At 43.5% G+C, this 16,644-nt stretch overlaps 1 protein-coding gene across 2 annotated transcripts in view; it reads left to right on the top strand.

Moving 5' to 3' along the window:
- Nucleotides 1-16,644, top strand: part of ARHGAP6 (Rho GTPase activating protein 6) — a 487,363-nt gene that overhangs the window by 449,890 nt on the left and 20,829 nt on the right. For both annotated transcript variants that reach the window (XM_027096555.1, XM_027096556.1), the window contains exons 8-9: nt 129-277; nt 7,130-7,309. In XM_027096555.1, the coding sequence (XP_026952356.1) occupies nt 129-277; nt 7,130-7,309 (329 nt within the window). The remainder of the gene's footprint in view (nt 1-128; nt 278-7,129; nt 7,310-16,644) is intronic.

Below are 16,644 nucleotides of genomic sequence, written 5' to 3'. Positions count from 1 at the left end.
CAATGGGAGAGTGGGTGAAGGAATGAAATGTGACTTGCCGTGCTAATCCCTTTCTGAAGGCAGTTGAGCGTGAAGGGCATGACGTCCCCCTTTGACTCACTCGGAGCGCCTCTCTTTGCCTTGCTTAGTGTTGGAGCCTGAGGAACAGCTGGGCACCTTGCAGCTCCTCATCTACCTTCTACCTCCCTGCAACTGCGACACGCTCCACCGGCTGCTGCAGTTCCTCTCCATCGTGGCCAGGCACGCCGAGGACAACGTCAGCAAAGACGGGCAAGAGGTGCGCACCCCACCGCCAACCGCAACAGATGCTCTGGTTCTTCCTTTTTCCTGTTTTAAAAGGGAGAGCTAAAAAATAATACAAATGGATGTCTATGCAAAACAGAAACAGGCTCACAGACATAGAAAACAAACGTGCGGTTACCAAACGGGAGACAGATGCGGGGAGGGATGAATTCGGGAAGTGGGATTAATAGATACAAACTACTCTACATAAAGTAGATAAGCAACAAGGATATAGCGTGTAGCACAGGGAATTATACCCACTGTCTTGTAATAACCTATACTGGGATATAATCTGTAAAAATACTGAATCACTATGCTATACACCTGAAACTAACGCAATATTGTAAATCAACTATACTTCAACTTTAAAAAAAAAAAAAAAGGAGTGCTACCAATTTGGTCAGATGTTTCACCTGGAGAAAATGAAGCTTCCCTTTCCTGGCCTATGTGTCTATGTAGGAAGAGAACTAATACAGGCTTCCCCCCCGCCCCTGGAGGGACCGTTCCTAAGAGCGCATTGGCCATTAACTTCCTTGTATGTTTCAAGGATGCTTCCAACTGAGGGTGTCATTTTCCATGATGATGCTTTACTCAAGACCCTGAATTTCCATTTGTGTGAAGGAGACGAACGTGAGCTACAGAGGTGCTTACAAGCATGAGGAAAATGGAGTAACGGAGGCGGGGGGAGATGGCTGTCCTTGTAACTCATTTGATCTGCTGCTTTACCTTGAAGCCCAGACATGGTGTCACCTCTTCATTCTTCCATTTCATTCTGGAGCACCCATGTGCCTTATGGCTAGAAGTCTAGGATCTTCCATCTTAGAGGTGCTTTCTCTCCTTCACCCCTCCCCCCAAAATAGGGACTGGCTCAGTGCGATGGAGGGTGGATCCTGCTTCAAAACCAGGTGGAGAGAAGAACTGAAAAGTCAGCTCTATTGACTGTTGCCATGTATCTCAATGCCACATGGTACGAACTGCTAAAGACAGGTTCTGCACAGTCCTCTGGACCCTTTTGGGACGTTCTTGTTGGACCTGGCCCCCCATCTGAGGTCTTGGGCTCTGGTTCTCTTTGGTCATACTCCTGTGCTTCAAGGTGTTTTCCAGTTTCTCCCTTGGACAATTTTAAGTGACCTGTTAGCAAGCAGCCTATTTAATCTTTGCCTTAACGAGAGACCTGTTTCCCTTCTTGAAACCATGCAGTCATACTTCTCCCTGACCTTGGATTCCCCAGGAGATCTCAGACCCTTTAATATGTGGACATGCATTGTAGATCAACAAGAAGGCGGCAAGGGCATTCCAAGCTTACTTATCCCAGAAGCTTTTATTTTAAATCCTGTTAAGCAGAACACAGCTGTGTTGTGGATTCATTTCTGTGTTTGTCAGATTTCTTTCCCAAAGGCCATGGTTATATGTATTTTTTTTCAGAAAGGCAGTTCTCCCTTTCTTATCCTCACCCTCCCTATCAGTGTGAGAATGGAACCTTCCTGAGTTATCCATTTCTCTCTATAGCAGTTATTAGTGAAACCTCTGCTGGCTTCAGGTTTCATAATATGGCACTGCCACCTTCTTTCAGCAGACACAGCTCTTCAAAGCATATACTGTAATTCTCATAATTGTTAAGTAGTTATATTACCCGTCTGGGTGTCAGCCTTGATTGACTATAGATATAAGAGAAGCTGTAGAATCATCTGCCTAATCATTGGGTCAAGACAGAGCCCTGTCTGGGTTCCTAGGTATATCGGTTGCCTCTCTGACGTTTCTTAAGTACTATGTGAGAAGAAAGTCGGGTCTTAGGTGATTAAGAAGGCATTGAGGAAAGCAAAATGTCCAGTTGAACTCACTCGTGTCTTTTTGAAATCATTTGCAGACATGCTTTCGGTCCACATGCTGAACAGGACTGCATTGCCTGTGGCAAAGAGGAGAAAATATTCTTGGATAGGTACCAGCTAGGTGCCATTCACGTCTCTCCTACCATGTGCCGGCCGTGTGCTTGGGCCTTTATACATATATTATAGCTAATCCTCCATGGAGCAAGAGAGAGGTCGTCATCCCTGTGTTTCCGCGGTGGAAACCGAGGGCTGGAGGGGTTATGTAACTTACCCAGCGTTCCCCAGGGAGCCTCCACTTAACGCTAGTGCAAGTCGTGCATTCGTGACCCTGGGCGAGGTGCCAGGTCCCCCACAGTCAATGCAGATTTGCAGAGATATTAGGACAATATGCCAGCAGGTGGCAGTAAAATATCTTGAGGAAGGGCTCCTTTTTCTAATTCACACAAAAGTGTCATATTGACTAGTAGTCGGTTCGGTCCCTTGACTAGCGAAGTCCTAGCTGTGCCTCAAACCCAAACCACTCTGATTTACGGAGAACAGAAATATAGAATAGCAAGTAGGAAGAAACAACTCTGCTGGGGGTCTAGCTCACAGTTTCCCGGCCTCCATACGATTGACCCTTGGGACCAGGTAATTCTGTGCTGTGTGGGTGCCCTGTGCATTGTGGGATGTTTAACAGCATCCCTGGCCTCTACTCACTTGATGCCAGTAACAGCTCCCCCTGGCCCGTGATGCTGCCCCAGGTTTCCCCGGGAAGGAGGGGAAGCTCAAAATCACCCCTGGTTGAGAACACCTGTTAGCTTTACGTGTCACTGATCATGTGTTCTTGGACAAATGTATTAATCTTCCTAAACCTGGGTTTCCTTATCTGAACTTTGGAGATAAAATTTCTTCAACTGGCACTGCACAGTCATTGAGAAAACTGGTTTATTACAAGGAGTATAAAAATATTCTGGTAACAGCAAAGTTGTACGGGAGGCAGGAGATGACAAGGGTTTCTAGACATCCTTGACCTAAACCTTGAATCGAAATGAAGGGCTAGTAACCAAAAATTAAAGCAACAGAGGAAATATGAGGAGAGCGCTGCTTCCGTGAAATGGTTAGAAGTTACAGGAAAGCAAGTAATTCACACAGCCGTCTTGGACTAGAGTTAAGGCTGCAGTGTGGGAAAGTACTGATGAGGTCTGAGGGGAAATTGGACTATGTTCCCAGAGTACTGAATGCCTTTGTCAGGGGAAGGACTGATTCTTTTACGCCATGAATCTTCGGAAGGATTCAACTAAGGTGATATAATCCGTGTTTTAGATTGCTTAGAGACAGGAAGAGGGTGAGTTAGGAAGGTTTTGTAGGAATAGCAATATGGAAAAACAGCAATTCACATTATAAACGTTTCCATGTAAGAATGGCCTTGGTATTTGAATCACGTAAGTTCTGAGCGCCTACTCTCTGTTCCTCTAAACCAGTGAACATTGTTCAAGAACTTTCTAACTACCGTTCCCAGGGGAGGGTAAAAACACAAGGCAAATATAGAATTAGAGGGCACAACGCAGAGTCACTGCAGAACTTCAGAGAAGTGATGAACGTGGAGCAGAAAAGTTAGGAATGGCTTTGTGCAGGAGATTGAATTTAAACTACATATCAAAGGGTGTGTAGGGATTGAGTAAGTGGACCACATAAGCATGGCATAGGGATGGGAATTAGCTGAAAACCCCTTCTGGTAGAAGTGAAAAGGGGAGGGAGAGGAACGGCAGAGAGGTTTTTTGCTCACGATTTTTTAAGTTGGCTTGGCATGAGCAGGTAAAGAATTGGAGTGAGACAAAAATTCAATTGTAAAATATAATCAAGAAACGAAGAATTTTTCAAGTTTCTCTCTTACCTATTTGTTAGTTTGTGCTAGATGTCTTACCTATCCGTTGGGTAGTTATTATGGGCTGCAACAGGAAGAAAACTGAATCAGAGTGTCAAGGAGCTTGGAGGCTCACCCAGGCTCTGCCAGCACCTTGCTATGTGACCTGGTTTTTGTAAAATAGAGGAAGAGGAAGGAAAACAGAGTTGGGGTAGGGGAAGGTCTGAGATTCCTCCTCTATAAAATGAATGTAATATTTCTTTTCTAATAGGTGCTTAAACTTCAATGCATCACTAACTTAAAGATGTCTAAAAGAAAGACATTGAGAAAAATTATTGGCTGGTCAATGAGTGCCTTTGGAGGGGAAAATAGTGGTATTTTATTGACTGCTTTTGCTATCTTGTGTTTGGTTTGTTTTATTCCTTTTTTTTTAAATTTTTTTTTTAAGTTTGCTATTTGCTTTGCTCCTTAGGGGAAAAGAGAAATTCCCAAATGTAAGAAAGGTTTCATTTCCTCTAGAAAGACTGTTGCAGGGACATCATTGAAACCTCTTGAGCAGTGGTTTTTCAGGGTGTCTAAGAACCCCCCAGCATGGCATGGAATATGTGGTGTGAATGTACACTTTTTTTGGAGAGAGAGTCCATAGCTGGCCTCCAGTTCTTCAAAGAGTCTATGAGGCAAAAAAGAAGTTATGAACCACTGACACAAGGCCGGGATTACTGACCTTTGTTGAGGTGCATGCCTCTAACGAGTGGGAGTTCGGCTTTGGAACTGTAGCAGGACCCGTGCCTCCCCTCACCCTGGTGCCGGCCCGGCTTTGGAGCCAGTTTTCCCACATCCCCGCTATGCCGGCTCTGCCAGCACGAGTGAGCGGCGGGGGGCTGCCTGGAGCCCGGCTCTGGGCACCACTTCCCTCGTCTGTAAAGTAAGGACGACAGCAGCAGCGGCTTCGGAAGCATATAGTGAGAGGGAATTGAGACAGCCTGTGGAAAGCCTCTAGCCCAGTGACTCTACATGCTAAACTTTAAAAAAAAATTTTATTTTATTGAAGTATAGCTCGTTTACAATGTTGTGTTAATTTCAGTTATATATGTGTATATATACGTATATATTCTTTTTCATATTCTTTTCCATTATGGCTTATCCCAGGACATTAAATATGGTTCCCTGTGCTCTACAGTAGAACCTTGTTGTTTATCCATTCCCTGTATAATCGTTTGCATCTGCTAGTCTCAAATTCCCAATCTGTCCCTCCCCCATCTACATGCTAAACTTTTAATATCAATAAATGTGAGCTCTTCATATTCGGATCAAAAATGATCTAGGATGCTTATTTAGTAGAGATAAATGTTTTCCTGATAACGTTTGGAAACATAACACTGGCTGACAATTAAATAATGAACCAAGCCCAAGTACACATTGTGTTGTGTGCTCTTGGGCAGTCATAGAGATAGATGATAGATAGAGAGATGATAGATAGACAGATAGATAGATGATAGATGATAGATATGCTGAAACCTGAGGGGTAAGGGTAGAAGCCGTCTGTGAGCAAGTCTCCTTTCCAGATTAAAAAACAATAAAATAAAACCAAAATGAAGCAAAAAGGTGTTAACACACCACAGCAGCGTGGTCTGCAGCTGGCGTCTCTGTGCAGTTTTACGGAGGGATTGTATTGCATTCCCGGAATAGCAACAGGAGAAGGAGAGCGGAAGCGGTGTTCTGGACTGTCCTTGTACTAAACATGCTTTTCAAAGAAAACAGAATCTTCCATTTGATCATGTTTTTTTAAAAAAATGAGAAAGCCCTGATATTCCTTTAAGAGGGGAAGGGGAAGCTCTCCAAATGCCTCTGAGTTCTAAAGGGATGAATTTGAAAATGGTGCATATTTGATTCTATCCTCAGCCATGAAGTTCCAGGAAGAGAAATGAAAAATAACATGCAAACTTGTCAAGGTTTGTATCAGTGAAATGAAACAAAGGAAAAACGTAACTGAACAGTCGTACATTAAGGGCACTTTCTCGAAAATTCCCAGTGTTTACCACATGAAATCATTTCACTTGGCAGCAAACCTGAACACAGCCTCGCCTTCTAAAAATAACACACCCCATGTGCCATGCAGGGCTGGGTAGCCACCAGCTCAGGGCTCCACGGGGCAAGGTCGGGACTCAGGAGGCTTCGTCTCACCTGTGGGTCAGGAATTTTATGCTGTGTATCCAGCTGCCTCTTGAAGGCTGTGCAGGTCGTCCCAGGCGAAGGATCCTCACCAAGCAGCCACAGTCCCCACGCCTTTCTGGGCACTCGTAGATTTTCAACTCATTTCAACAAGAGATAAAAATTGGCCTAGACCAGTGGTTCTCAACCAGGAGTAGTTCTGCCCCACAGGGGACATGTAACAATGACTTTCACCTGGCCCTCGCCAGCCTTTCCTGCAAGACCTTCTGCCATGCTGAGTTTCCTGGCAGGCCTTGGCGTAGCTTACATGTTTCTGTCTTTGCATATCGTGTTCTCACCACTGTGAAGGTGCCCGCTGCGCCAGCTCCTCTGCTTTTCAGCCCAGCAAACTCTACTCTCCTTCAGGGTTTTGTGCAAATATTGCCACCTCTTTGGAGTGTCCCTGGGGCCTCCAGAGTTGATAGTTTCATACTTTGTACTCAATGCTTGTAATTGATCATTTTCTTTATCCTCTAGAACGTGAACCCTTTAAAATAAGGGCTGGTTTGTGATCATTGTTGGAAAAACTCTAGAATAATCAGAATCCATGAAAAATGCCTAGCCTATGGTAGGTGCCGAGTGGATGGATTAATAGAGAGGTGATGGGTTGATGGATGAAGGATAGACAGGGGGATGGATAAGATGGTCAGTTGGATGGATGGACATCAATATTTTTGAAGAGCAGACAGGATAGAAATTTTATATAGTACCAGTTTCACAAAAGTAACAGTTATAAAATTTTACTCAGTATGCTATTGAGATGAGCACTGAGCTTTGAGCTTCAATTCAAGATATGAAGCAAAAGGAAAATGATGATGCTTTTCATGGATTCTGACAGAGATGATGTAGCCCTTGCAGAAAAAAAAAAGAGAGAAAGTCAAAGGGTTATATTGATTATTGAACCACCTGGCATTTTGAAAAGCAAAAATCACAACAGTCCTTGTGTCCTCTGCTTCTGTAGGTCACTGGGAACAAAATGACATCTCTAAACTTGGCCACCATATTTGGACCCAACCTGCTGCACAAGCAGAAGTCGTCAGACAAGGAATTCTCGGTCCAGAGTTCAGCCCGGGCTGAAGAGAGCACAGCCATCATTGCCGTGGTGCAGAAAATGATTGAAAATTATGAAGCCCTGTTCATGGTAAGTGGCCCTTCTTTGGCAAGACATCTCAGTCAACTGCCTGTTGATTGCCTCGTGGTGGCATAAGGAAACTCAGGCACAGCACAACTTAGGTCCATAGTGCTGGTCATTAGCTGAATTCACTGGAAGCCAGGCAGTTAATAGAGATTTACATACCTATGATGTCACTGTAAGTTTGTGATTCCATGTTTAAACAAACATATCCAAATTATACATTTCATTTTGTTGTCCCCTAAACAATGGTCATGTTTTGGAATCATTTAATTCTTTGTATAGCAGTGTCCTTGCCCCCCAAACTGATAAAACTCTTCTTTTTGGAACTCTACGTGGCCCTCGTGAATTCATGTATTTCTAACCATCCTCAGCAGTAGCACCTCCTCCAAGGTCAATCTGGACGTTTTGTGTCCTGCACGAAGCTTTACCTGTCTTTCCTTTGTCCTTCTTGCGTCACCTTGCCGTGTCACTTCTCTGTCCCTTGAACCCTGTTACTGTTCCTATTGATGTTTACCGTATCCAACATTGTGTTGAAGTCATTTTTGACTATTTCCCCTAGTAGATCATAAGCGTGTTTAAAACACAGGCTGTGCCCTTGTTATCTCCTCTCTGTATCCTCTGTACACTTTTGGAAGGCCCTCCATCTGACAGGCACTCAGTAAATACTTTTTTGATTTGTATTGAATTACCAGTTCCTGTTTTCCTTCAAAAAACTGCATTGCTTGCTCCAACTTCCCTCGGATCATTAGAACAAATGCCAACTCTCTTCTACGTCTATTCACCACTCGTACTGCATGTCAAAATTTACAGGAACTTTCTCCATGATTCTTCTTCCGTTTCTCTTTTGAATTTACAAATGCTCGCCATAAATCTTACCTATTCCACTAGAGCCTTTTGTGGCTTCTTCAACCAAGTATGGTAGTTCCCTCTTTTCAATTTCCTTAATATTTTATCTATATTTATCAAATGCCTTGCATTAGATTTATTTCCATCCTTGTCTTATATCAGTTATTCTTTGTGCATTTGAGAGCCAGTAGTTTCGAATATTTGCCCTCTCTGTCTCACCTTTGTGATCATGACCAAGTAATTCAATATTCCATAAGCATCAATTTCAGCTTTTGTGAAATGGGAAAAAATTAAAATCTGACCCGTTTCCTGGGGTGGTTCCCAGAATCATTTGATATGCAAAAGCATTCTGCAAACTGCAAAGTTCTATGCAAATGTTAATTAATAATTGTATTAGCTGGGCAACACAAGTTGGCTCAGATCTTAGTACTTCAGCACAACAGACATAAGTATCTTATTCACATAAAGTTTAATCAGATGTTTAGCGGACAGCGTTCCAGGTGGCGATTTAGGGACCCCAGCTCCTTGCATATTGTGACTCCTCAATCCCCTAGGCCATTATGGGCCGAACCAAAAGGGACATCCATAGTGCCCACTCCAATCCCATTGGCCAGAGCTCTGCCACAAGCCACACTTAACTGCAAGGGAAGCTGAGAAATGTATTCCTGCTGGACGCCCAGGAGGAAGTGAAAATGGGTTTCCACAATGAAAAGTTCACTGAGGTAGAATGGTGTCCTGCTCCTCTTTGAGTATCCGAGGCACTGCCCATGTGTTGCATGCAGTAAGCTCTCAAAAAAAAGTGGAAATTTTCATGAACTCTATATAAATTTCACCCTTCAGCCACAATCCTCGTGATTAATTACATATTTGGATGAATCAGATGTCTGAATTTTTCAACATTTTCATCAAGTTTTAAGTCGTGTATCATCTTGCCAAGTAGTCTTGGCATACTACATGCTCTCTAGATTCTTTTTTAAGACAAAATAATACGTCTTGTCAATCTTAATTGCATTCTCTAAATTCTGTATTCTAAGCAGAGTTCTTTACGTGAAACCAAACCATCAGGCGTTTCTTTCCACCTCAGACACTAACGCATCTCTTCCTGGCCTCCTTGAAAGTCCAGTTGCTGCCGTTTGAGCTGTGCCATTCCTCTCCTTCCAGTTCCTGCTGCCTGGATTATTAAGAACAGCAGAAGAACATCAATACTCCATCTTTTCCAGCGTTTTCCACATCTGATCTTTTGTTTGCCATTCCCTGTAGAGACCGACACCGAGATTCTCTTGGGTAATAGCTTATTTGTGTTCCCCAGTTGTGATCTATACTTGTCAGCGAGGCCTTCCCTGGTCACCTTGTCTAAAATCCAGCCCCCTACCACACCACCACCATACACACACATCCTCACTTCCTATTCCCTTTCCCTGCCTCTTCTTCTTAGCAGTTACCATTACCAATAAGGGTTTTACTAATTTCTCTTGTTTGTGTTTCCCCATTAGAATGCGAGCTCCCTGACAGGGTGAATTTTTGCTCATTTCCACCTAACTTTCTTTTTCTTTCTTTCTTTCTCTCTTTCTCTCTTTCTCTCTTTCTCTCTTTCTCTCTTTCTCTCTTTCTCTCTTTCTCTCTTTCTCGCTGTGTTGGGTCTTTGTTTCTGTGCGAGGGCTTTCTCTAGTTGTGGCGAGCGGGGGCCCCTCTTCGTCGCGGTGCACGGGCCTCTCACTATCGCGGCCTCTCTTGTTGCAGAGCACAGGCTCCAGATGCGCAGGTTCAGTAATTGTGGCTCACGGGCCCAGTTGCTCCGCGGCATGTGGGATCCTCCCAGACCAGGGCTCGAACCCGTGTCCCCTGCATCGGCAGGCAGATTCTCAACCACTGCGCCACCAGGGAAGCCCCACCTAACTTTCTTTACTGCATTACCCCTATGCCTGGTACATGGTAGAAACACAAGAAATATTGGTCGAATTAATGAATGACTCAGTGGTAGCTCTGTGACGTATGATTTCCATATTACTAATCCTTACTCCTTATACTTGTGAAAAGGTTTAGGCATGGAGGAATTAAGGATACCTTTTTCAGAGTAAGTTAACCATTAACGTAAGCATTCTTGATCTCCTTAGACAGATTATGAGAATTATGTGTTGAGGAAAGGGACAAGGAAGTAGGAGGAGAGGTAGGACAAAGATCCCAAGCCTGTGTCAATAAAAAGAAAACTGGGGGCTTCCCTGGTGGCGCAGTGGTTGAGAGTCCGCCTGCCGATGTAGGGGACGCGGGTTCGCACCCCGGTCCGGGAAGATCCCACATGCCGCGGAGCGGCTGGGCCCGTGAGCCATGGCCGCTGAGCCTGCGCGTCCGGAGCCTGTGCTCCGCAACGGGAGAGGCCACAACAGTGAGAGGCCCGCGTACCGCAAAAAAAAAAAAAAGAAGAAAAGAAAACTGGCTCTGGAACCAGAAAACCTTGCTATAGTCCTATCTTTACTATACATTAGCTGTGTGACCTCATCTTCTTAGATTTCCATTTCTTTAGTTATCAAAGGACTAGGTTAGAATGGTAACCAAGATCCCTTCTAGTTCTAAAGTCTGCATGGTTCTATGCCCTAGACCTAGCTTCATCTCTTTTTTTTAATTAATCACATCACTTTGTAGATTCTTTCGGCATATTTGGCATTTCAGAGTCTAATTTGTTATACCAAAGCTGGTGGCTGGTTGGCAAAGTGGGTCTGTGTGGATGGACAAAAATTCAATCATGTAGATAGCTGTTTCATTTTGTTTTGTTTTAAGAAGCTTTCAGAATTAGCACAGTAATTCCAAACAAGGAAGGATGAAGCTAGACAGGACCTGATGGTTAAAGGTTAGCAATTGTGCTGTTTCACAGTCCTTGGAAGGGTTTACAAGCTCAGAGAGGGAGGCATCGCTTCCCATTGGCATCAGAAAGGGAAACTTGTTAGAAAAGGTGGCTGTGAGTTTGTCCTTGAAGGCAGAATGCATCCTAGAAGCAGCGATTCCATTGAAGAACTGATGCCACAGAGGCCTGGCAGGGACCCAAAGCTTGTTCTGAGTGTTATAATGTCCTTCATTTCCTCATGTTGGACTGCCTCTCCCAAGTGGCCAGTATCCGAGTTAATGGGAAAGGACAGAAAAGAACCTGGCTTGGTCCCATAATACAGAAAAGATAACCACATTTAGAGGCTGACACACAGTTCGAGAGTGTGGCTAGGACAGTCTTTTTACCGGTTGTTTGCTTTTCAGGCACTGGGTTAGAAATCCTAGAGCTGGAAAAAGGTCATGATAACAGCCATCATGATCACTCTAGCAAGAGACCAAGGCAGCAGATCATAACCGCGGTTCACCAACTTGAACATGCAACAGTTGCAAGAAAAATTTGTCAGACGTTCAGATTCCTGGGCTGCACTCTAGAGAATCAAACGTAGTAGCACTGAGCTGGGGCTCAGAATGGTGCACTTTCTAATGAATACCTCCAGGGCATTCTGATAGTTTCCTAACCACATCTTGGGAAACTCCCAAGATGGTGGGAAGACCGTGAGCTTTGGAATCAGCTCCCAGAATTCAAATCTCTGCTCAGCCATGTATTTGCTGCATGATCTTGGCCCTATGCTTACCTTCCCTAAGTCTTCATTTTTTCTGTTGAAAACAAAAATGAGATGAAGCTTTACAGGATCATTTTGAGAATTAGAAATGACATCCTAAGGCACTTAGGACAGGAACTGACATATACTAGGGGCTCCAAAAAGAGAGAGAGAGAGAGAGAGAGAGAGAGATCACTGCTATTATTGTAAGAAATTGATCAGGTGCCTGCCCTATCAAAGCACCTCCCGGTGTCACCTTCGCAGTAAAACCTACCCTCACCACGCTGTGTAACACTGCGACCTACTCCCACACATATATACTCCTAGCCTTTGTTCTTCTCTTTCTTTTAGCTCTAGCGCTTATCACCTTCAGCTCACTGTATATTTATTTATTATGCTTGTTGAAACCTAATAGAATGCAAACTTTATGAAGGCAGGGATTTTTGTTTGTTTTATTCACTGATAGCAACAGCACCCGGAAAGTACTTGGCAGGAAATGGGTGCTCGGTAAGTATTTGTTACAAAAACACACTGCGATAATGCATTGCTAGAGAAAAATGCATTTTTGTTGTTTGTTTGTTTGTTTTGGGTTTGCTGCCCATACTCCTTAGATTCCCCCAAACTGTAAATCAGACCGTCCATTTCTGATATCAACAACTATCTAAAAATTGGAAAACATAAAGTGATGCTCTCTCTGGGAACACTGGAAATAAAAGAGAAGAATCATGCATACGTAGAAATGGTCAGTGTTATCACCATGAGGCAGAAAGCGTTCACCGACTCAATCATGAACACATTAATTGTTGTGAAAGTCGTGGCTTCTGTAATTGATGTCGGAAATGCCAGAGAAAATGCATCGTGGCTCTCAGAATTACTAAGAGCTTCAGAGCGGAGTGGAGAAAACAGTCAGCTCGGTCTCAGGGCTGATACTACTAGGCCTTCTTTTTTGGAGAGAGGGAAAGAGGAGAAGGCACCGCCCTTGTGGGCTGATGGAAAGTGCCTGCTGTGGAGGCGTGGGAACGCCAGCGCGTTCCCACCCTGCTGATTGGTCAGCCTGAGCTGGGGATCAGCACAGCGCACGTGGGAAATTTCGAATGAGAAGTACTGGGAGCAAGGGTCAGAGGCTGTGATGAGGGCTCCAAGCTCAGAAGCCAGGCTTTGCTCTGTGTTCTCTTCTTTCCCGGCACAAATTACATTTTCTTAAAACTTCTCTCACGTGCCAAGTCAAAAGGAGTCAAGCAGTAATCCAGGGCATCGAACAAGAGACCACCCCCATCCAGATAATTATATACGATTTCCATTTCCCTTTTTATATAACCACTGCTTTTAAAATAACCACTGTCTGTGTGCCAGGGGTCCGGCTAGTCATTATGTCCATCATCAGCTCATTCGCAACTGTACCACCATTGCACCAGGAGCAAGCCAGGGTCGTTCGCCTAAGTGATGCGGCAACTGAGTGAATTATTTCTACGGTGTGATGCCTCCCCTCACAAAAGATGAGGTGCTTTAATGTGACGTCTCAGATATGGAATTCATTTGGCTGGGGGTGGGCGGGGGAGAGTATTTTAACCAGTTTGAAAATGGCGCGGAAAGGGGACCTTCAACAGCATTAATCCCTCTGGACTGATCATAACACCGACCCGCTTGATGTCCAGGCCAGCAGATGGCTGTGAGAGCCTGCTCACCTTGTCCCTGTCTGTAGTGACAGAATGCTTGCACTGTAGGTGACACACGCAGGTGGAGAGGGGCAGCAGCTCTTCACCTTCCTCGAGTCATCCCCCATCACAGCTCCACGAGTCCTGGGCTCTTCGACTATATTTGTTCAATAATGCGCCCCGACTGCCAAAAACGCTGCCTCGCATGTGTCAGGCACGTGAGAAAAATTTCTTGAACTTAACGCATTCTGGCCCTTTAAATGCACTGAGACCTCCTTATATAATATTAAGCCACCCTCCACCCCAGAGCTACACAAAAGTTCTAGGCTGGGCCTGCGCATGTGTGAGCTTTTGCTCCCATAAATAGCCAGTGATTTCTCTCGGTGTGTTTGTTAGCTCAAAAAAAATATCATCATGACTTCCAATGACATTTACTTCTGCTGGGGACTGTTAGAGTTTTAAATGCAAAGCATTCTTCTTGGTTCAGTGCCAAGTGGTGGACTGGTGTGAAACACCTACCCAAGTACAGTACAGTAGGATCGGGTCCTGGGAAGTGCTCTTTCAGATGCCCTTAGTGGTTTGTTATGGTGACTTGGTAAAGGGAGAAAAGTCAAACCATTTTTCACTCTCTCTGGTTTATGGAATAAAATACATCATAGCAGTTATACCCTAGGCAATCATTCAAGGTTTCATTTTTAATTTGGTAGGGTGGATTTTAATTGTGACAGTTTTATTCCTTCATGTGTGCAGTGTTTACATTTTTTCTCTGAAGCAGGACGGTCCAAAGTTCTTTTGAGTTTTGAGATAGCATTATCCTTTGAAGGAATATATGAAAATCGAAGGAGTTGAGTCTCCAGATAAAAACAACCATAAATGGTACCGTTAGAAATTATCTAAAGTTACTAAATAGTTGACTAAAACACAGTAGATTTTTTTTAACATCTTTATTGGAGTATAATTGCTTTACAATGTTCTGTTAGTTTCTGCTGTATAACAAAGTGAATCAGCTATACATATACATATATTCCCATTTCTCCTCCCTCTTGTGTCTCCCTCCCACCCTCCCTATCCCACCCCTCTAGGTGGACACAGAGCACCGAGCTGATCTCCCTGTGCCATGAAACGCAGTAGAGATTTTGATTAGAAACAATAAATTGTAAGGGAAGAAGCCCTTTGGGATGGGTTTGGTTCCTTCATTTAAATGTCCAGAATTGGTTGATTAAAAAAAGTAATGTGTTTTTCACAATCCTACGCCTTAGTTTTCATTTCACTATATACAAAATTCCAGAAGAAAAAAATCTTGATTATTGAGTCGTACTTTTCATTTTTAGAGTTTTTCTGTTAATGGAAACAGTAGTTTAAGAACTTGTTAGAAAAATTCTGGTGCGCCTCAGTTGGGGAAGGAAATTTATCTTCCAACTCTAGAAATGAGTAGCAAGGAAATTTTGTTGGAGCCTGACATTGGTACTACTTATAAGTAGAGAGAAGCATCTAGACAAAGGCAACATAACCAGTATACACCATGAAGACCAATAATTCTGGGTTATTTTTTATTATTATTTGTAGCCATTCCAGCAACATTTATTCAGCATCCATTCCGTAGAAGGCAGCACCCTACCCTGTGTTCTGGAAGCGTATAAAATTGAGTGAGTGAGTGAGTGGGCGAAAGGGCGTGGATATGCAGGTAGGAGTTTCAACTGCAAGGTGGAGAACAATCAACTATAGGTGGTGGCAAACATCAGGATTTATTATCTCACATAATAAGAAGTCTGGGGGCACGATTTTAGCGGCTCACTCGCACTTAGGCTCTCTCTGGTCCGCCATCTTTAGCTGCAAGAGACCACAGTCATTTCCAGCACCTCGTGCAGCCATTATCACATCCAGTCCCAAAGAGAGATGTTTTCTCTCCTGCATCTCTTGTCAATATGGAGGAGAACCTTTTCCAGAAGCTTCTATAAGACCCCCCCCCTTAGGGTACCTTGGCCAGAATTGGCTCATATGATCTTGGCCTAGCTGTGAAGGAGGCCAGCTGACAGAGAACTGCAACCTTAGGACCCTCTCTCAGTTCCAGGTGGTCAAGTCAGATAATCCCTGCCTTCTGATGATGTGACCAGCCCAAAGACTTGAGGTCTGGCACAGGAGAAAAAGCCAAAATGGAGAAGCTACACAGAGTCTGGCTTCAAGACCATTGCAGTTGAGGGGCCAAGAGGTCGTACACTGTAACTCTAGAAATCAAGGGGTGGTCAAGAACGGAGACATATCGAGAGGAAATCCCATAACTTAGTTACCCACCAGAAGTGTTAGGCAAAAGAGAAGAATGATGTTTCTTTGCAAGCACACAGGATAAAAGGTGGAAATCAATGGCTGTTAGTCAAGAAAGAAATCTCAGAACAAACATTGACCATCTCCAAGTTATCTGCTTTTATTATTTTAAGTGTTTAACTTATTATTTTGTCTATTTCCAATAAAATCTGTAATTCTAAAGTCCTTTGCAACTAGTCAGGTACTTTCAAATTTGTTAGCCCTTTTGATCCCCATAACATCTCCATAAAGGCAAAGGGGACAGATAGGATATGCCCGGATTTTCAGATTCAGGAATAGAATCCTAAAGAAGCTGGTCGACGTGTCCAAGTTTATATTAATTATAAGCAGCAGAGCCAAAACGCGACCTCGGGAACTATCGATTCTTGGTCAGATATTCTTTCGACAGCATCCTAATTACTGAAAAGGAATGCGTATGTCAGTGGCCTGCGTGGATATTTCTTCTTACTTACTGTAAGCTGGTGTTTCTATTCGGCTCATTCCCCTGACTTTAGTTTCTCTATTAAGTATCTAAATTAATAGAAAATGAATGCTCATCCAATTGAACTGAGCCAGTAGTTTGAAATTTTTATTAAATAATAGGAAATGAAATGTGCAAACGTGGACAGAGATGACAGGAATTATTGGGAAGACAGCACTGGATGCTGTAGTATGAATATTAAAAGTCAGTTCCAGGCATCGTTTCAAATTCTCTACCTTCATTTTCCCACTGGTTCCAATTTTCGGAACCATTCCTTTATTAAAAAACAAAAACAAATGTGGTTTTATCATATGAATTTTGGAAGCTGCCTTAAATCAAAGTGGGCTATAAATAAGCTAATTAAAGTAATGGATTACGTACACTGTAGTCAGTCTTGCATAATGCATAGGAAAATATTATCTACTCTTCCTGCAACACATGGGTCCACATTTTTAAGCTCTATTTTTTCACTTATTT

This window comes from Aethalodelphis obliquidens, unplaced genomic scaffold (assembly GCF_003676395.1).
Source record: "Aethalodelphis obliquidens isolate GAN/ISIS:26980383/991018 unplaced genomic scaffold, ASM367639v1 scaffold104, whole genome shotgun sequence".
Classification (NCBI taxonomy): domain Eukaryota; kingdom Metazoa; phylum Chordata; class Mammalia; order Artiodactyla; family Delphinidae; genus Aethalodelphis; species Aethalodelphis obliquidens.
Note: the sequence above shows the minus strand (reverse complement) of the source record. Positions and strands in the feature narration are given on the sequence as shown.